Here is a 22,307-nt window from a genome sequence, read left to right on the forward strand (position 1 = left end):
GTTGGGCTCTGTGCTGTCAGCTCTGAGCTTGGAGCCTGCTTCGGATTCTGTGTGTCCCTTTCTCTGCACTTTCCCCGCTCACACCTCTGTTTCTTTCTCTCAAAAGTAAATAAACATTAAAAAATTTTTTTAATTCAGTGTCTCCCTCTCTCTGCCCCTCCCATACTCGTTCTCTCTCTCTCTCTCTCTCAAAAATAAACATTAAGAAAATAAAATAAAGGGACGCTGGGCTCTCTGCTGACAGCTCAGAGCCTGGAATCTGCTTCTGATTTTCTCTCTCCCTCCCTCCCTCCTTCCGCCACCCCCCTCCCCCGCCCTGCGCGCTTGTGCTCTGTCTGTCAAAAATAAGTACACATTAAAAAAATTTTTTTAAGTAAATGAAGGGTCGCCCAGGTGTCTCAGTCGGTTAAGATCTAGATCCAGGCTTGGGCCATGACCTCACAGTTAGTGTGTTTGAGCCCCGCATGGAGCTCTGTGCTGACAGGGCAGAGCCTGCTTGAGATTCTCTATGCCCCTCCCTCCCTCCCTACCTCCTTCTGTCTGTCTGTCTCTCTCTCTCTGTCTCCCTCCCTCCCCTCTCCCCCTCTCTCCCTCTCTCCCTCTCTCAAATAAGCTTTAAAAAATTACATGAAAATTGGGGTGCCTGGCTCGCTCAGTCATTGGAGCATGAGACTTGATGTCAGTGCTGTAAATTTGAGCCCCTTGTTGGGTGTAGAGATTACTTTAAAATCTTTAAAAAACAAAAGCCCTAAAAATAAAATCACTTAAAAAAAATGAAAATTAGGTGAGTTTCAGGGGCCCCTTCTCTGTGGAGGGAGTGGTGAGGATTATCACAGTGAGTAAAGTTTTGACAAGAGTAGGGTAAGAATTTAAGGGTCATTTATGGAAAATGGCATGCAACCACTCCAGTCATCACATGTGGCTTTAGAAGATAAGTACCCATAAGAACACTTAATTTGCTGGGGTCTTTACTGGGAATCGTTACTGTAAGACAATGGATAACTACAGGGTGCCATTAGCCTCGTTAGTTCTCTGGGTTGAAGCAAGCAGCCCCAGCAGGCTGGGGTATCTTGTTGAGCTGCTGTCCCCCAAGTCCCTGATAATGGGCTCCTTGTTGGTTGACTTAAAATCAATGGAATACGTTTTTCATGAATATAGACTGTGTGTGTGTTGAACATCCCCGGATGGCTCATTGTGGGGAAGCAGCAGCCTCTCCGATGTAGCTCTTCTGGAATATTTGTCGTGATGGGTATTTCACAGCATGATTGCCCGAGAGTCTCCCAGCTCTTCTTATGTGTTTGCCCAGAGCAAAACGAGGAGGGGACTGCCAAAATTCAATTTCTATAAACTAAAATCCTGTAAGTGTAAATACCGGATTCTAAGGAAGTAGTAGGGTAGTTAAAAGCCAATTTGAGGGGCGCCTGGGTGGCTCAGTCGGTTAAGTGTCTGAGTTCAGCTCAGGTCACGATCTCGCGGTCCGTGAGTTCAAGCCCCGCGTCGGGCTCTGTGCTGATGGCTCAGAGCCTGGAGCCTGTTTCAGATTCTGTGTCTCCCTCTCTCTCTGCCCCTCCCCCGTTCATGCTCTGTCTCAAAAATAAATAAAACGTTAAAAAAATTTTTTTAATAAAATAAAAGCCAATTTGAATGATTTTGTGGGGGCGGGAGAAGCTTGAGAACACTTCCTTTTTTTCAGATGCAGAGCTTATTTATCAACTTATAGGCCCTAGGCACTCCTCTGACATCCTATCATATGTGTTAAGATGCACCGAATATTCTACGTGGGATATATTTTTTTGCTGGAAAAATTTTATAGGATCTTTTTGACACTGCTTTTGAAATTATACGTGTGAGGGGCACCTGGGTGGTTCAGTCGGTTGAGCGTCCGACTTCAGCTCAGGTTGTGATCTCACTGCTCCTGACTCCAAGCCCCTTATGAGGCTCTCTGCTGTCAGGGCAGAGCCTGCTCTGCATCCTCTGTCCCTCCCTCTCTCTGCACCTCCCCTGCTCACACTCTGTCAAAACAAAACAAAAATTAAAAAAAACTGAACATGCCATTTTGTGGTATATGAGCCTTTTAGAGTCCAAATAATAAAATCTTATGCCAATATCTGGTTTGGGGATAAAGGATGATTAGCTCTGGGGACCCCTCTTACCATCTTTTGTAACTCCCACACCAGTATCGCCCTTAGGCTTGTCTAGTAGGGCCTCCGTTCTGGGTCCCATCCTTACAGGCCCCACCTGGCCTCCTCCATGATTCGCATCTTCACGGACAAGAAATACGCCAGTCCTAGGGGAATTGCCCACCCCAAATCCTCCCTCCAGACCTCACTCCAAGTTCTGGGACTCTGGACTTCCCTGTCCAATCATCCCTGAGCCTGCTTCCAGTGCTACGTGGGCCTCTTCGCTTGGTCTTCCCTCTGGAAGCTGAACCCTGTTCGTGTATTCCTAACACTAAGGGGGTGCCAAGGGGCAGTTTCTTAGAGGTGTGTGCACATCCAGGCTGGGATATCCACATGTGTGAATGCAGGATGGAGACACTAATGAGAAGGAAAGGGGTCAGGCCAGAGGTGGGAGGCTGACTTCTGCCATACTGCCACATCCAATATGGATTTCTGAGGCCAAATTTGAGAATTCTCAATTGAAACCTGGTATGTTTTTCAAAGTAGGAGAACAAAAGATTTTATTTAACAGGCTATTCGTTTGATTTATACTTTGAAACTTAAGCATATGATATGGAGGCCTCCACTTGTATTTCTACCCTAGTGCCCACAAATCTTAGGGCTGGGCCATTCCCACACAAATCTTTATGCCAAACTCACTAAATGTTTAATATTTTGAAATGACCTTAAGTTTTTTGCTTTGTTTTAGGCTTTTTTTTTGGGGGGGGGGGGAGCTGTACAGGGAGACCTTAAATTTTTTATTCCTCAAAATGAACTTGGATACACACATAACTGGAGAAAAATTGTCTACTCACAAAGCCTGGCGTGGGATGTATAACACAATAAAGAGAGCGTTGTAGTAATTTCGCAGGTCATTTATTTCCCCTTCAAAAATGTTTTTCCAATTTAAAGATATTTTTGCAGGATTTTATTTGAGGAAGAGATGGAGAGTAAGACACACGTACAATTTTTTAATTATCCCCTCTGTGGGAGACATTGCTAAATGCTTAAGAACAGTATCGCTTTAACTCCCTAAGATAACTTTGTGCAAATGGTTCTGTTACCTATTCACTTTAGAGAGTAGGAAATGGTTGATGGATTTGGGCTGGAGCCTAAAGTCCTGAGAGTGACCAGGAGGGGTCTGAGAAAGGAGTCAAGTGACCAGCTTCTTTCTCCAGTGGCAGGGGCTCGCAGTGGAGCACATCCCACTTCCTAAGACTTCCAACAGCTAAATGCTGAAGGGCAGTCATCAGGTCTGATGAACTCAGGCTAGTTCAGGGAATCTCAAGGAGAAACAAGACAGCCTGTTTGGGAGAACTTTCAGAAAATGGGTGGTGGGGGTGGCCGTGACAATGATTATTGACTTTTACTGAAGGGAAGCTAAAGGTCTTGCCCTCAGAAGTACTCTCCTAGATTTGTAGCATGACTTTCAGACAACATGACTTTAGAATGTCCCACCAGCATTCGTGTAGGTGAAAGCCTGTCCCTGTTGGGGTGACTCTCAAATGAATTCTGTTTTACCTATTAACACAATGGGGTGGGGGGCCCTGGGTGGCTCAGTCGGTTAAGCCTCCGCCTTCAGCTGGGGTCATGATCTCGCAGTTTGTGAGTTCGAGCCCCAGGCGGGCTCTGTGCTGACTCCCCGGAGCCTGCAGCCTGCCTCGGATTCTGTGTCTCCCTCTCTGTGATCCTCCCCCGTTCATGCTCTGTCTCCCTCTGTCTCAAAAATAAACAAACATTTAAAAAAATTAAACACAATGGGGTGTGGGGAGGGCACAATTTTAATGTACCCAGAATTTTCCAAGAATATAAACACAGCAAAGATCAACATTTTATTGGGACCGGTAATTATTACGTTTCAAAAATCGTATCACCAATAACAATATTTGTGGTTATTCAAATGCATGTGTCTGTGTTTAGCACTTATTTTTAATTTCTTTTGAAAGTAGGCTCCTCATCCAATCTGGGGCTTGAACTCATGACCCTGAGGTTAGGCGTCGCATGCTCTACTGACTGAGCCAGCTAGTCACCCCCAGCACTTGTTTTTAAATATCATTCATAAAGAAATTAAAAAATATTCAGTTGAGTGATGTTTATGTATCCAAACTTCATCATAAGTAGGCACAGCATCTGTTTACTTCACTATGTCTTTTGGTGCTCCGGTACCCAATTATTTTCATAGTGAAATAGGTATCATTTTATGATAAACTACTATACTTCTCTCTTCTTCGTTACTTAGTGGTTAATCATATTGAGTTTCTGAAATTGTGCACGTAGGTTGGTTGTGTTAACTGTTTTTTCTGCCCAAGGGACTAAACGGGGACTGAAAACTTGTGTAAAAGGGCGCTCCGCCCACGTCGGCCCCGCCCCTTGCGGCGGGCCCCACCCCTAGCGCCTTCCGCCACATTCAGTATGGCGGCGACGCCAGTCCGCAGAGGCGTTTGGGCAGGTCGCTAGTGGCGCGTTCCACTCCAGTCATGGCGGCCCGCCGACAGGTCGCGGGCAGCGGGGCTCTGGCAACGTGCGGTCTGGAGAGCATTCTGGAGGCGCTGAAGCTTCTGCTGAGCCCGGGAGGTGAGAGGACGGATCTCGGCGCCGGGCTGCACTCGGGACTCTCAGGGCCACCAGTCTTCCCGGGCTGCCCTGCCTTCCGCAGCGTGCGCCTCTCAGGCCCTCCCCGGGACCCCCAGCTCTGAGGCTCCTGGGGGCTTTGGGCATTGTCCGTCCAGCCTCATTTTACTTGAGGAAACCGAAGCTCAAGGAGGGGATGGGATTTGCTGAACACTGATGGTAACCGACGTCTCTTGAGCGCCAACCTTGTGCCAGGCACTCACTGTTAAGCGCCCTGGGTACTTGGTTCCATTCAGTCCTTACTGTCACCCTCTGAGGTAGGGACTGCGGCAAGAGCTTCCGAGAGGGTAGCGCTCCTGACGCGTTAAGTGAGGTCCCACCTCCTGAGGGTTCAGGGTCTAATGTGGACGCTGGAGATTTGTACAGAATGGCGAGGCGTGCAGAAGATGGAAGCAGTGGCGTTTGAGCTGGGTTTGGGGACAGCGTTTAGGGATTTACAGTCACTTGTAATCTTTCCTGGTGAGTTGGCAAGATCTTCCCAATTTAGAATCTGCAGGGACCATGGCGGTGGTTTAGCCTGGCGCTCTCCTTTTACACCTGGGGACACTTAAGGCTCGCTGAAGAGATGAAGTGACCTGACACAGATTATGTGGGCAAATTAGGGGCGCAACACGGACCTAGGGCCGAGGTCTACCGAACTCCCTTCTCAAATCAAGGCAGATTATTAAGTGTGGAGCCTCTGATGTTATCTGGAGTTTGGAGAAAGGACACGAGAGATAGGGACCGTATATGTGCAAGAAGGGGTTTGTTCGTGAGCAAAGTAAGGTACATGAAGGGCCATGAGGTGATGCTTCAAGTCTCAAATTTTAAGATACTCCCCAAAATGCAGAAACTTCCACAAACATTATACCATACCTGGGAGAAGTGAAAAGAAGTCATTAATAATAGTCATTGAGGGGCGCCTGGGTGGCTCAGTGAGTTAAGCATCTGTCTTCCGCCCAGGTCATGATCTCACCGTTAGTGAGCTCGAGCCCTGCTTCGGGTCAGCCCTGCTTCTCTCTCTCTCTCTCTCTCCTCCCCTCTCTCTTTCTCTGACTTTCATGGGATTTTCTCCCTCTCTCTCTCTCTCTCTCTCTCTCTCTCTCTCTGCCCATTACTCCCTTGGGCCCTCTCACTCTCTCTCTCTCTCAAAAAAAAAGTAATAGTAATTCAGTGCCTACCAAGTATCAGGCCCAATAATATGCTGTTTACATATATATATATATATTTTTTTTAATTTTTTTAATGTTTATTTATTACTTTTGAGAGAGAGACAGAGTGCGAGCCGGGGAGGGCAGAGAGAGAGGGAGACCCAGAATCCGAAGCAGGCTCCAGGCTCTGAGCTGTCAGCACAAAGCCCGACGTGGGGCTTGAACTCATGAACTGTGAGATCATGACCTGAGCCAAAGTTGGAAGCTTAACCGACTGAACCACCCAGGTGCCCCTACATGTATTATTTAATCCTTACAATTCCATAGCATAGATATTTTTTGTATTCCATTTTACAGATGAAGGAACTAAGGCTCAGGTATGGGGAAGTTGCCCGATGTCAGTCTAATAAAGTGGTAGAGCTGGATTTTTTTTTTTTTTTTAATGTATTTACGTAGGCTCTCTGCCAACGTGGGGCTCAAACTGACATCTGCAAGATCAAGAGTGGCATGCTCTACTCACTTAGCTAGTCAGGTGCATCATAGCCAGGATTTAAAACAGTTTATTTATTTTATTTAAAAGGTTTTTGGAGGCAGCTGTTGCCTGGGCGGCTCAGTCAGTTAAGCATCCAACTCTTTTTTTTTTTTAATGTTCTTTTTTTTTTTTTTTTTTCTTTTTGAGAGAGTGTGAGCAGAGGACAGGTAGAGAGAGGGTGACAGAGGATCTGAAGCGGGCTTTGCGCTGACAGCAACGAGCTTGATACTTTTCTCAAACTCATGAACTGTGAGATCATGACCTGAGCCCAAGTCAGTTGCTCCACTGACTGAGCCACCCAGGCTCCCCAGTCATCCAAGTCATCCCAGGACCATCAGGTCCTGATCTCTGGGTTAGTGAGATCTAGCCCTGCATTCAGCTCTGTGCTGACCTCACAGAGCCTGCTTGGGATTCCCTCTCTCCCTTTCTCTCCACCCCTCTCCTTCTTGCATGTGCACACAAAGCACACACATTCGCTCTCTAAACAAATATTAAAAAATATATATTTTTTTAATTTTAGAGAAGGAGTGTGAGGGAGGAAGAAGGGCAGAGGGGAAGAGGGAGGGAGAATCTTAAGCCGGATCTTCTTAAACGAGAAGCCCGGCACAGGACTTAATCCCACGACCCTGGGGATCATGACCTGAGCCAAAATCAAGTCAGTAGCTCAAATGACTGAGCCACCCAGGTGCCCCTATTTTTTTTCTTTCATTTAAAATTCCAGTATAGTTAACATACAGTGTTACACTACTTTTGGGTGTACAATATAGTGATTCAACAGATCCATACAACACCTGGTGATCATTACAAGTGCAATGATCTTAATCTTCATCGCCTGTTTTACCCATCTGGCCTCTCTGGTAGCCCTCAGTTTGTTCTCTGTAGCTAAGAGAACTGTTAGCTACAGCTGTTTCTTGGTTTGTCTCTCTCTCTCTCTCTCTTTTTCCCCTTGTGGTTTTTTTGTTTGCTTCTTAAATTCCACGTGAGTGAAATCATACAGTATTTGTCTTTCTCTGACTGGTTTTGTTTAGCATTATACTCTCTGGCTCCATCTATGTTGTTGCAAATGGCAAGATTTCATTCTTTTTTACGGCTGAATAATATTCAGCCATATTTATCCATCTTTATCCTTTCATCTATTGATGGACACTTGGGCTGCTTCCATAATTTGGCTACTGTAAATAATGCTGCAATGAAAGTAGGGTGCATATATCCTTTTGAATTAGTGTTTTTGTTTTCTTTGGGTAAATACCCAGTAGTGTGATAACTGGGTTATAGGGTAGTTCTATTTTTTTATGTTTATTTATTTATTTTTAGAGAGAGAGAGAGAGAGAGAGAGAGAGCTTGTGAGCGGTGGAGGGGCAGACACAGAGGGAGAGAGAATCACAAGTAGGCTCCACACTGTCAGCACAGAGCCCACTGTGGGGCTCGATCCCATGAACTGTGAGATCGTGATCTGAGCCAAACGAAACCAAGAGTCAGATGCTTAATCAGCTGAGCCACCCAGGCACCCCCAGGGTAGTTCTATTTTTAATATTTTGAGAAACCTTCATACTGTTTTCTACAGTGGCTGCACAGTTTGCATTCTCACCAACAGTGCACGAGGATGCCTTTCCACATCCTCGGCCACACTTGTTGTTTCTTCTTGTCTCAAAACCAAGAGTTGGATGCTTAACCGACTGAGCCACCCAAGTGCCCCTCAGTGTAGTTTTGATTTGCATTTTCTTGATGAGCAATGTTGAGCATCTTTTCATGTGTCTGTTGGCCATGTGGATGTCTTTTCTTGTTTTTAAGTTTATTTATTTATTTTTTTTAGTAATCTCTATACCCAACATGGGGCTCAAACTCACCACCTTGAGAGCAAGAGTTGCACACTCTTCCGACTGAGCCAGCCAGCCACCCCCAGTTCTTTTTTGGAGACGTGTCTGTTCACGTCTTCTACCCATTTTTATTTATTTATATATTTATATATTTATTTATTTAAAGTTTATTTATTTTGAGAGAGAGAACAAGAGGAGGAGGGGCAGAGGCAGAGGGGGGGACAGAAGATCCAAAGCGGGCTCATGAGCTGTGAGATCACCACCTGAGCTGAAGTCAGACACTTAATCGACTGATCCACCCAGGCACCCCTTCTGCCCATCTTTAAATTGGGTTATTTGTTTTTTGGGTGTTGAATTGTATAAGTTCTTTATATATTTTGGATACTTTTTTTGTGGGAGGCGGGGGGTTGGCTAGAGCCAGGATTTAAGTTCCGGTACCTTCCACTATAGTATGATAACTATACTACTTTGCCCCAGTGAAGAAGAAAACTGCAAAAGACGGTTTTAACTTGCTAATTGAGAGGTCACTTGTCTAGTAACTGCAACTATCTACAAATGACTGAGAACAAGGTTAAATAAGCAAAAAATCTGGAAGTAATCATCTATCATAAAGCACACGTACACAAAACACGTTTATAGAAGACCTCTCTAAATCTCCAAGAGTGTTGTGGAGTCACATACATGTGCTCACTTAACATACAGGAATTCAGGCATTCCTATTTGAAAAAGGATAAGTACTGTGGTAAAATGGTATGATTTTGCACATATAGTCTATTATATATTGTGTGCATCTGCCTGCTGTTTTATCATATCACTTGCTGAGGGAATTAAAAAATACCTGTGCATCATGAGTATTCAGATGTCCCTGATGTATTGAGGAGTTAGGGTGAAAGTACTGGTTAAAATTACATGCAGCTAGATTAAACTTTTTTTGATCTGTCTTTTTTTTTTTTTTTTTTTTTTTTAATGTTTATTTGATTTGGAGCTCCTTGGTGACTCAGTCGGTTGAGCGTCTGACTTTGGTTCAGGTCATCATCTCATGGTTTGTGGGCTTGAGCCCTGCGTTGGGCTCTGTGCTGACAGCTCAGAGCCTGGAGCCTGCTTCAGATTCTGTGTCTCCCTCTCTCTCTCCTCTTCCCCTGCTCACGCTCTGTCTCTTTCTGTCTCTCAAAAATAGATAAACATTAAAAAAAGTATTTGATTTATTTTGAGAGAGAAAGGAAGACAGAGTGTGAGTGGCAAAGAGCAGAGAGAGAGGAAGAGAAGGAATCCCAAACGGACTTCACGCTGTCAGCACAGAGCCCTATAGGGGGCTCAAACCACAAATCATGAGATCATGACCTGAGCGAAAATCAGGAGTCAGACGCTTAACCAACTGAGCCACCAAGGTGCCCCTGATCTGTCTTTAAATTGACTCCCCATGAAGGGTGCCTGGGTGGCTCAGTCGGTTAAGCTCAGTCGGTTAAGCGTCTGACTTCAGCTCAGGTCATGATCTCTCAGTCCGAGTTCGAGCCCCGCATCGGGCCCTGTGCTGACAGCTCAGAGCCTGGAGCCTGCTTTGGATTCTGTGTCTCCATCTCTCTCTGCCCCTCCCCTGCTCATGCTCTGTCTCTCTCACTCTCAAAAACGAATAAGCGTTAAAACAGTTTTTTAAATTGACTCCCTTTGAGGTAATATGCACTGGGAGTCATCTGTATATAATAGTCTGTCCTCACTGCTCTTGGAGAAACAAAATTACATAAAAATGTGTGCTCTCAAGTATCTTGTCTTTTGGGGAGATGGTAGTGTGTCTGTAGATGAAGAGACAGTTCACACAGTAGGATCACACTAATGGTGAGAGGCTAGTGCAGATGGCAGTTGGATAGAGGAGTCACCCCTGAGTGGAGCTGTGGAAGGCTACAAGAGGAAGAGGAATTCGGTCTCGGTGGGAATTATGTAGAAAGGAAGGGAGATGCCAATAGTCTTTCACTTGTGAGGCATCAAATGTTCTGCTGCATTAAGCGTGTTCTCCTCTGCCTTCCATTTCTATTGTCAATCATGGGGCAAATAATAGTTTCACCACCTGGGTTAAGGTTCTTGTTAAGAAATGTGCTAAGCAGAATTTGAAAGGGATTTGTCGATTTTAGTGAAGTTTTGTGTTTAAGAAATGGAGGCCATCTCAGCAATAGTTTTCCTAAAAAATATCTTTCTGTGTTAAATACAGACCAAATTCTATCATTGAATTTGAATATGTTGTGGGGAAGGAGCTGGAAAATCTGATAATCTGTGTATAATGAAGATGCACCATACTTAATCTTGCATGCCATATTGCTTTGCACTTTGAGCATAATAAAAAGTTCCACACAAACTGTGAAGTCTGCTTTTAAATGTCACAAAGCATAGGCATTCAAATTGGTGATTGGGAAGAATCCATAATGCTGTCCATAAGGGCAACATTTCCTGAAGTGTGATAGTGATGTAGTTTTACGTGGTACATACAGTAACATTTCGAGGCTGCATGGTGTAGTGTAGTGATCAAGAGTTAACTTATCAGGAAGAGTGGCATTGTTTTGCATTTTTGCAAGTCTCTTTGATGTCTGGCTTACTAGAAGACGGCTGGATTTTTGTATTTGCTTTTCTGTTCAATCTGTCATGATAGGTTGTTTTGATTGGAACAGATGAAGAAAATCTAGACTCACATAGATACGTAGTTGGAAAAGGAAGAACTCAATAGCCTTTTCAGAGAATTGTATTTTTTCATACTGTACTAAAACTGAACGAGAGGTAATTTCTTAAAGGTTAGTTATGATATGGAATCTGTTTTTTTAGTGGTTATTAATTTTGAGAGAGAGAAAGCACACACACGCGTGCTGGGGAGGGGCAGCGGGAGAGAATCCCAAGCAGGCTCCACGCTGTCAGCACGGAGCTCTACACAGGGCTTGTTTCCATGAACCGTGAGATCATGACCTGAGCCGAAGTCAAGAGTCAGACACTTAACTGAACCAGATGCTTAACTGACAGCCACCCAGGTGCCCCTAAACTGAATGAACTTTTCACACTTGGTACACTCATGAGAGAATGAGACTGTAGGAGGCAAATAATGGCCTAGTATTAATATGAAAATAGTTTGGAACCTGCAGAGTCCCTCAAAATCTGAAACCCCTGAAAACTTGAGTCCCTGTACCCTGCTTTGAAAACTGCTGCTTTAGGGGATGCCTTTATTTTCAAGTAGATTTTGTTTTTCACCAGTAGAGGGCAGAGGAGACTACTTTATTAAGTGGCTCTTGAAAAACAAAGCTTTTGTTTGAAATCACTTTGCTTCCCATGTTTGGGTTCAAAGATCTTATAAAGTTGCAGGAAGTCCCTGAGAGGTTGTTTAAGGATATTAATGGTTGGTGGTGATAAACTAGGAAAGCACTTATTTCCTATTTAGGTATATATTAGCTAAAGGAACCAGATATTCATGTTAGTGGGTCAGAATGCTTGCCCTGGACAATCTTAGAGAAGTACTGAAAAATTCTTACTTTTCTGATTTTCATTATTCTTAATGAGTAGTTTATGTTCCTTTTTCTTTTTATATAAGTAGTTGATATTCCTTATAGTAAAGTTTTTTAAAATATAGGGAAACTAGGGCAGCTGGGTGGCTCAGTCAGTTAAGTGTCTGCCTTTGGCTCAGGTCGTGATCTCATGGCTTATGAGTTTGAGCCTTGCATCGGGCTCTATGCTGACAGCTCAGAGTTTGGAACCTGCTTCGGATACTCTGTCTCCCTCTCTCTGCCCCTTGCCTGCTCATGCTCTGTTTCTCTCTCTCAAGAATAAATAAACATTAAAAAAAATTTTTTTAAAGAAAAAAAATAGGGTAACTAAAAGAAGAACATTAAGATGACCCTAATCTCCAGTATATGGAAATTGCATTTTGGGAAATACTATTTTCTTTTTAACAAAAGTGGTCTCCATGGGGGAGGGGAAGGAAGAAAAAAAGGAAAAAAGAAAAAAAAAAAGGAAAAAAAAGAAAAGAAAGAAAGGTTAGAGAGGGAGGGAGCCAAAACATAAGAGACTCTTAAAAACAGAACAAACTGAGGGTTGATGGGGGGTAGGAGGGAGGGGCGGGTGGGTGAGGGGTATTGAGGAGGGCACCTCTTGGGATGAGCACTGGGTGTTGTATGGAAACCACCTCGACAATTTCATATTTAAAAAAAAAAAGTCTCATAGACTACATACTGTTTTATAACTTTATTATTTTTATTAAAAATTTTTTAAATGTTTACTTATTTTTGAGAGACACAGCGAGACAGAGCATGAGCTGGGAGAAGCAGAGAGAGAGGGAGACACAGAACCTGAAGCAGTCTCCAAACTCCGAGCTGTCAGCACAGAGCCTGACATGGGGATCAAACCTACAAACCATGAGATCATGACCTGAGCTGAAGTCAGATGCTTAACCGACTGAGCCACCCAGACACCCCTGTTTTATAACTTTAAAATAACTTTTTTAGGGACACCTGGGGCTTAGTTGGTTAAGCGTCTGACTTCAGCTTAGGTCATGATCTTATGGTTCATGGGTTCGAGACTTGCTTTGGGCTCTGTGCTGGCAGCTTGGAGCCTGGAGCCTGCTTCAGGTTCTGTGTCTCCCTCTCTCCCTCTGCCCACCCCCCACTCATGCTCTCTCTTTCTCTCAAGAATAAATAAACATTAAAAAATTTTTTTAAATAACTTTTTCAAATACGTAAACTATACATATTCTCTCTTGAAAAACATTTTAAGTATGATTAAGCGAAAAAGAAAAATCACCCATAACCCTTCCTCCCAGAGATGATCACTTAATACTTTGACATACAACCTTTTTTCTTTTTAAAGGTTTATTCATTTATTTTGAGAGAGAGAGACAGAGCATGAATGGGGTAGGGGTAGAGAGAGAGAGAAGGAGACACAGAATTTGAAGCAGGCTCCAGGCTGTCAGCACAGAGCCTGATGCGGGGCTTGAACCCACAAACCGGGAGATCATGACCGGAGCCGAAGTTGGACGCTTATCCAACTGAGCCACCCGGGCATCACTTGACATATAACCTTTAAGACACTTTTCTATGTGTGTGTATATATGTATATGTATATATACATGTGTATATTTTATTTTATCTTACTTATTTCATAATGTTTATTTATTCTTGAGAGAGAGAGAGAGCACGCGCGAGTCAGGGAAGGGCACAGAGCCCAGAGCAGGGCTTGATCTCACTGTGAGATCATGACTTGAGCCAAAACCAAGAGTCAGACCCTTAACCGACTGAGCCACCCAGGCGCCCCTACATATGCATATTTTAATAACAGGTTCATAGTGTTCCTGTTATTGATCAATTTTCAAAATGATAGTGTCTTAATTTCCAAAGAAACATATGTATATTTCAAAATTTTTTAAATGTTTTTATTTATTTTTGAGAGAGAGAGAGAGAGCATGAGTGGGGAGGGGCAGAGAGGGAGACACAGACTCTGAAGCAGGCTCCAGCGTTTGAGCTGTCAGCACAGAGCCTGACGTGGGTCTCGAACCCATGGACTGGGGAATCATGACCTGAGCCAAAGTCGTCCGCTTAACCAACTGAGTCACCGAGGTGCCCCTGTACATATGTATATTTTAATAAGAGATTCATAGCGTTCCTATTATTGATCCATTTTCAGAATGATAGTGTCTTAATTTCCAAAGGTAACCAGTGAAGTGATTTCTTTGTTTTATTATGAACTGATAGATTTTTTTGTACATGCAATATGTATTCATTATTCTTTCTCTTTCTTTTTTAAAAATTTATTTAAGTAATCTCTACACCTCAAGTGGGGCTCAAACCCACAGCTCAGAGATGAAGAGTCGCATGTTTTCTGATTGAGCCAGCAGGTGCTCCTGTACTCATTATTCTTGATACTCAAATTGTGGTTTGTGGAAACCACTCCAAATTGGCTCTTGGGCTCTTTGCAATGACCCGTAGTCTTTGATAGTCTCCTTCCTTACAGGCATGACAAGATGTCTCAGACTCATACATTTCTTGCCCTGTTCTTGAAAACAGCTCTCTTTAAGGAGAAATGGTAGAGACCACAATATGGGTAATAGGCATATTCATTACCCCTGATATCATTGCTTCCAGACTTTTTCAATTATTAGAGCTAGGAACTTTGTGGGTTTTCAGAAACCAAAACATAAATCTGTGGTTCTTACTGATATTCTTTTTTTTTCTTTAATGCTTATTTATTTTTGAGAGACAGAGAGAGAGAGAGACAGAGTGCGAGCAGGGGAGGGTCAGAGAGAGAGAGAGAGACATAGAATCCATGGCAGGCTCCAGGCTCCGTATGGTCAGCTCAGAGCCTGATGTGGGGTTCGAACTCATGGACCAGGAGATCATGACCTGAGCTAAAGTTGGGTGCTTAGCTGACTGAGCCACCTAGGTGCCCCAGTTCTTACTGATATTCTAATTACAATGAAATATGATGGAGTTTAAATTTTTTTAACATTTTGTTATGCAAATTTTCTTTCTTTCTTTCTTTCTTTCTTTCTTTCTTTCTTTCTTTCTTTCTTTCTTTCTTTCTTTCTAGAGAAAGAAAGACTGAGCAGGAGAGAAGGACGGGGGGTGGGGGGGGCGGGAGAGAGAGAGAGAGAGAGAGAGAGAGAGAGAGAGAATCTAAAGCAGGCTCCATGCTCAGCACAGAGTCGGACATGGGGCTTGATATCACAACCGTGAGATCATGACCTCAGCTGAAATCAAGGGTCGGACACTTAGCCAACTGAGCCACCCAGGTGCCCCGAAAATTTTCAAGCTTATAGAAAAGCAGAAGGAATTTTACAGTGAAAACCCATATACCATGACCTAGATTCTTTCTTGATCACATATTTGTCCACCTAGCCATTCTTCTATATTTTATATTTTAATATTTGTATTTCTTTTATCTGAAAATATTGATTCCAGTGAAATTAATGTAATTATTTATTTCCTATATATACTTACATATATAAATATATGCTCACCCATTCACACACACACATGCATATAATATTTTAAAATAACAAATCCTGCATTACCACCATGAACAAACCTACTGGTCCTAGACTATTTTTATTTGTTGTCCTCAGGATGTATGAAGTTCTTTTTTTAAGATTTTATTTTTGAATACAGTGCATGCAACATGGGGCCCAAACTCATAACCCTGAGATCAAGAGTCACATGCTCCACTGACTGAGCCAGCCAGGTGCTCCTAAAGTTCTATATTTCAAGTCACTTGAAATAATTCTCTCCATTTATGCCTCTAACTTAGTATAGAGCAGGAGTTTGCATACTTTTTCTGTAAAGGAGCAGACAGTAAATATTTTGGGCTTTGTCTCTGTTACAACTACTCAACTCTGCTGCTGTAGCTTGAAAGCAAGATAACATGTAAGTAAACGGACATGACTGTGCTCCAATCAAACTTTATTTATGGAAATAGGTGGTGGGCCACATTTGACCTGCAGATAGTAGTTTGACAACTTTGGACATAACGTACAGAATTATTAGGTTTATTTGTGTTTTACTTTTAGGAATTATTTTGAAAAATTTTTCATTTAATTGTTTTTTTAACTTGAAAAACATACACAGGGTCCCCAAATGAAAACTCTAGAACTAGATCAATTTATCCCTAGCTCCTCCCCACTGTTTTCTTCTCTTTGTAGACAACTCATTTTACTTTTTACCTTGTTCTTTCACTGCCTTTTTGAAAATAAAAACAAATAATGTATTTTATATTCCCTCCCTTTCTTACACAAAAGGTAGCATATGATAGACATTCTTTTATACCTTACTTTTAAATTTACTATGTCTTGGAGGTCACTACATAGTGGTTCATGGAAATCTTCCTCTTTTACAAGCATGCCATTATATGGATATACACTGTTTACTTCATCAGTTCCCTATTAATGGGCATTTGGGTTGTCTCAGGTTAATACAAGAAGCACTACAATGAATAAGCTTGTGTATATGTCATTTTGCATTTTTGCCTATATATTTATCTGTAGTATAGATTCCTAAAAAGCAGGATTGCTGGGCCAAACGTTAAATATGTACGTAATTTTGCTAGATATTGCCAAATTGCTCTCTTCAGGAATGTACCATTTTAGTTTCTAAGAGCAATGTATGAGAGTGTGTGATTTCCCAAAACCTTGCCACATAATGTGTTATAAAACTTTTGGATTTTAGCCAGTTGATAAATGGGAAGTGCTATTTCAGTACAGTTTTAATTTACTTTTCTGTTATGAGCAAGGTTGATCATATTTTCATATTTTAGAAGTCATTTGCATTTCTTTTTCTATAAACTATTCATATCTTTTGCTCATACAGTGTTTCATGCTCTGTTCACTTCAGAATATATTTAATGAGTATGTCTTAAATAATGTTCCGTGTAACTTTTTTTTTTAATGTAATCTCCACACCCAATGTGGGGCTCAGACTCACAACCCCAAGATCAAGAGTCAGATGCTCTTCTGACTGAGCCAGGCAGGCGTCCCTCAACATTACTTGATGGCTGCAAATATTCCATTATTCATTCATTCAACAACTACTTGTTATGAACAGCTACTACATATCAGACAGGCCTTGTTCTGGCAAGGAGAATATAGCAGTGAACAAAACGAGCAACATCTCTGTCCTCAAGCAGCTTTTTTTCTAGTTTATAGAGAGACAATAAACAATAAACAAAATAAATATTATACATACATATAGTATGTTAGATATAGGTAGACTGCAATTTACTCATCCAATCTGTTACTGGATATGTATTCCTCATTTTACGCATTATAAGTAATGCACTGTTGAGCACTCTTTTAGTTATTCCATTTTAATCCTTTCTAATTTGCTTCTTTAAAAAAATTTTTTTTAACGGTTTATTTATTTATTTTTAAGACAGAGAGCCCAAGTGGGATATGGGCAGAGAGAGAGGGAGAGAGAGAATACCAAGCAGGCTCTGTGCTGTCAGTGCAAATCCCAACAGGGAGCTTGAACTCACGAACTGTGAGATCATGACCTGAGCAGAAATCAAGAGTTGGCCACTTAACTCCCTGGGCCACCCAGGTGCCCCATTTCTAATTTGCCTCTTAGAAGATATATTAACTTTCATTCTGAAGTCTTACTGCTTGTTTTCATTTACATTTTCAACATTTTACTATGGTTTTATAACTATAACCTTCATTTTTGCATTGTGGTAAAATTTTTTTTTTTGAATGTTTTATTTACTTTTGAGAGAGAGAGAGTGCAAGTTGGGGGTAGTGCAGAGAGAGAGGTCCAAACCAGGCTCTGCACTGACAGTAGTGAGCCTGATGTGGGGCTTGAACCCACGAACCATGAGATCATGACCTGAGCTGAAATCGGATGCTCAACCAACTGAGCCCCCAGGTGCCCCTAAAATTTTGTTTAATGTTTACTTATTTATTTTGAGAGAGAGAGTGCATGTGTGAGCAGGGGAGGGGCAGAAAGGGAGAGACTGAGCCCTGCGTTGTGTTGTTGTTGTTGTTGTTGTTTTTAAGTATTTATTTATTTTTGAGAGAAAGAGAGGGAGAGAAGGGCAGAGAGAGAATCCCAAGCAGGCTCCACACTATCAGCCTGGAGCCTGATTTGGGGCTTGAACTCATGAGCCAGGAGATCATAACCTGAGCCAAAATCAAGAGTTGGACATTTAGCCGATTGAGCCACCCAGGTGCCTCTGCATTGTGTTTTTAATAGTTGTCCTGGGAAAATTGCAATATATGTTCTTATTTTTTCACAATCTGCTTAGAATTCATATTGTACTGCTTCACATAACACTTAAGGACCTTGCAACTTTCAGGGTCATTTTATAGCTCCCCCTCCCCCACTTGGGATTTACGCTAGAGTGTTCATGTTTATTATATCTGCATAAGTTATAAATCCATAATAAAACTTTATAAATTTTGCTTTAGAGTGGCACCTGGCTGGCTCAGTCAGTAGAATGTGCAACTCTTGACCTCAGGGTTGTAAGTTTAAGCCCCACATTGGGTGTAGAGATTACTTAAAAAAAAAACAATCTTCAAATAAATTTTGCTTTAGACACATATATGTATCTAAGGAAATTGAGGAAAAAATTAGTCTTTTATATTTATCCACATATTTACCATTTCTGATGCTCTTCATTCCTTTCTGAAGTTCCCAGTCTCCATCTAGTATTATTTTCCTTCAGCTTGAAGAATTCACTTTATCATTTGTCTGCTGGAAGTCAGTTCTCTTGATTTTCATTGATCTAAATATATTTACTTTCATTTTTGAAGATTATTTTTACTAGATACAGAATTCTGAGTTGACATTTTATTTCTTCTGTCATACTTTAAAGATGTTTTTCTACCATCTTTTTAGCAGTCACTGTTTGTGGTAAGTTCACAGTCATTCACAGCATCATCCCTTATATATAATGCGTCATGTTTTTCTGGCTGCTTCCAAGACTTTCTCTTTCTCTCTAGTTTTAACAATTGACTATACTATGCATAGATGTGATTTTCTTTTTACTTATCCTGGCTCTTAGAGGGTACACATGGGCTGGGGATACAAATTTGGGAGTGGTTAGCTTATAGATGGTTTTTAAAGACATGGGCCTGGGGAAGATCCTTGAAGAGAGCACAGAATTCAGGATAAGCCCCAGGGAATGTAAAGACCTGGTAGAGGAGGAGCTGGCAGTGGAGGCACTGGAAGGATGGCCACTGAGGTGTCTCAGAAGCTGAGAGAGGAGAGTGTTTCCGTGCACCTGGGCGGCTCAGTCAGTCAAGTGTCAGACTTCAGCTCAGGTCATGATCTCGCAGTTCCCGAGTTCGAGCCCCACTTTGGGCTCTCTGCTGTCAGCACAGAACCTGCTTCGGATCCTCTGTCCTCCTCTCTTTTTGCCCCTCCCCCACATTCTCTCTCTCTCTCTCTCTCAAAAATAGATAAACATTTTTAAAAAAGAGAGAAGAGCGTTTCAGGGAGGGAGTTGTTAACTATGTCAGCTACTGCTGTGAGCATGTGAGCACTCCTTCATCAGTAGAGGGCAGAAAAGACCATTTTAAGAAGGGTCGGGAAGCATTGAGAATAGATATTTTGGGTGTAGAGGTGATTGAATGAATCCCTCTGCACCTTGGGCCTGTATTTTGTGGTCTACCTCACTAGAGCGTAAGTATCATTGAGGGAAGGGACTTTGTTTTATTCAGTGGTTTATCTCTGGCACTTAGAACAGTTTGAATGACTCTACTGTGGTAACTATTCAGCCTTTTATTTTTCTGTTCTGCCTACAACTTAAGCCCACTAAGGCGATAGACATGGCCTCTGCCCTCAGAACACACGGGGAATAGAAACCAACTAGATGAACCATGTTAGGTACCCTGTTCTAACTACATCCCAAAGTGCTGTGGGTAGGCAGAAAATGTAGTCTTGAATTCTGCCTAGGCTAGGGCAGCACAACTTGGGGAGGCTTTCCAGGGGCAATGATATCTGAGCCAGGCCCCAGGGGATGAGCTGGGAGAGGGCAAGGCATTCCACATAGAGTACAGTTTGTTTCCCAGGTAGATAATCTTTTTTTTTTTTTTTCTTCAAAAGCATCGGATTCAGGTTCACTACAGATCACAAAACATGATGTCCTGTTGGCTACTTTAAGCTCCAACCTGTCTGCTTTGGAGGACAAATTGCTGAAGGATCCGCACTGGAAGAAACTGAAACTCCTAAGGGATGAAATTGCTAATAAGGCAGAATGGCCACAAAACTCTGTGGATGTCACCTGGAGTTTTACCTCTCAAACTTTGTTGTTGCTCTTGTGCTTGAAGGAAACCATGATCCACCTTGCAGCTGACTTCAGTCCAGGTAAACCCAGCCTGAGGACTCCGGAAGCCGCTCCTGCCCTGAGCCCAGATACACTTAGCATCTCACAGCAGAAGACTGTCCAGTCCGTGTTGCAGTTTGTAGTCACCTTCGGCGTCTGCCCGTATCTCGTGCCTGGTGTGGGAGTCCCTTTGAGATGCAGGACCGCGTTTGGTGCCGTTGTTCAGGATGTGGTGTGTCTGAGCGCTCCTCCCGATGCGACCCGGAGACTCTACACCAGCTGCAGGATTCTTCTGAACATTGCGCATCACACTTCCCTGGGGAGCTTGATTTTCTGCCGCCATTTTGGGGATATTGCAGCAGGTCTGTGTCAGCTGGGATTCTGCCCCACCAAGAGAAAACCGCTAAAACCTGAGGAAGAGGTAAACACAGATTGAGTGCATGTCTTCGTGTCTGTGTGAATATTTGTGTGTGTGGTTATAAAAGACAACTCTTAGTTCTTTGGAAAAGGGCTGTTGGAAAGGTCTAGAATTCCTCTTGAATGCCAAAGCATATCCGTGGATAAATGAATCTTTTACAGGGCTGGGGCTTCATTTATTAGATGCCAGTCCTTAGCATGCCTAGGCAGTCCATATAGCCTCTTTCTTCTTGTCATTTTGCAACAACTACTGTAGGCTATTTCTTTGAGCTTCTGTTTCCTTTTAATTAAAAATTTTTTCAATGTTTATTTATTTTTGAGAGCGGGGGGAGGGGCAGAGAGAGAAGGAGACACAGAATTTGAAACAGGCTCCAGGCTCTGGCTGTCAGCACAGAGCCCAGGGTGAGGCTCAAACCCACGGACTGTGAGATCATGACCTGAACCGAATTCAGATGCTTAACCGACTGAGCCACCCGGGCACCCCTCTTCTGTTTCCTTTTTAATAAAATGTGTATAATAATACCTGCCTTGGAAGGTGGTTGTGAGGATTAAGGGTAATGTGTATAAAGTACCGAACCCCATCCTCAGTAGTGCTCATCAAAAAGTAATTACTACTAATATCGGTATTAAACTATTCATCTCTCCTTCATTAAGTTCTTGGGAAGATTAAATGAAATGAAATATGTAAAGCACAGGGTATGCTGTATAATTCAAACGCTGTTTGTTGTTATTATTAGCTGTTAGGGGGACGTGGCTGTTTTTTGCTGACATAGTAAGGATTTGGGTACCTGGACTGTAAAGGTGCCGTGGAGGTTACAGAAGCATAAGACATTAACGGAGGAGACAGGACTCCTAAGTGCGACATAGCAGGGATCACTACTCTCCCATGAGAGGACCATCAACATAGGAGCCTTGCCAGAAGAAGCTGTTGAGATACAAATGTATTAAAAGTCAGCGTGGCTCACGTGTGCGGTAATTTGTTAGCGCTGCAGCCAGATTCACAATGCCTGCCCACCTCATTTCTCTCTGTGTCACCCTTCAAACTTATTTCTTTTCTTTTTAAAAAAATTTTTTATCATGTATTTATTTTTGAGAGACAGAAGCAGAGCAGGAGCAGGGGAGGGGCAGAGAGAGAGGGAGACAGAGAATCTGAAGCAGGCTCCAGGCTCCGAGCTGTCAGTACAGGGCCTGATGCGGGGCCTGAACTCACGAGCCGTGAGAACGTGACCTGAGCCGAAATTGGAAGCTCAACAGACTCGGCCACCCGGCTACCCGTATTTTTTTTTTTTTAAGTTTATTTATTTATTTTGAGAGAAAGAGCTTGTGTGAGCAGGGGAGGGGCAGAGAGAGAGCGAGAATCTGCATTGACAGTGCAGAGCCTGATGCGGGGCTTGAACTTATGAGCTGTGAGATCATGACCTGAGCTGAAACCAAGAGTCGGATGCTTAACCGACTGAGCCACCCAGATGCCCCCAAACTTGTTTCTTTTCTGTTTGTTCCCTTCTCTGTTCTCTCTCCTGCATATGTTCATAAACATTTGTCTAAAAGCTATATCATCTGAGCAGTGACCTGAAATTATGAGCTTCCCTGGTGGCTTCCTGTTATGTAGAGCAGTGTGCTGTGCTCTTAGTACAGGGTATGAGTGATGGACGTTGCCATCCGTGCCTGCTGCCTCTACTTCTCTGAGGGGGCTCTGGGCTGCGAGGTCTTGTTACCACTACTGGGGCTAAGCAGTGCCCCGGAGTGTCGAGCAGGAGGGAGAAAAGGAAAGCACCCGGAAAGGACCAAGTAGGAAGGCGAAAGAGGTTGACAGAAGGGGAAACAGTGGTGTGTTATGAAGCTGGGCAAG

At 42.8% G+C, this 22,307-nt stretch overlaps 1 protein-coding gene across 1 annotated transcript in view; it reads left to right on the forward strand.

Moving 5' to 3' along the window:
• Positions 1-4,586: 4,586 nt before the first annotated feature.
• Positions 4,587-22,307, forward strand: part of TANGO6 (transport and golgi organization 6 homolog) — a 193,116-nt gene continuing 175,395 nt past the window's right edge. Inside the window, exons 1-2 of the mRNA XM_060650333.3 lie at positions 4,587-4,733; positions 19,822-20,462. Of these exons, the coding sequence (XP_060506316.2) occupies positions 4,637-4,733; positions 19,822-20,462 (738 nt within the window). The 5' untranslated portion in view covers positions 4,587-4,636. The remainder of the gene's footprint in view (positions 4,734-19,821; positions 20,463-22,307) is intronic.

The sequence above is a fragment of the Panthera onca genome, chromosome E2 (genome assembly GCF_046562875.1).
Source record: "Panthera onca isolate mPanOnc1 chromosome E2, mPanOnc1 haplotype 2, whole genome shotgun sequence".
In the NCBI taxonomy this organism is placed as follows: domain Eukaryota; kingdom Metazoa; phylum Chordata; class Mammalia; order Carnivora; family Felidae; genus Panthera; species Panthera onca.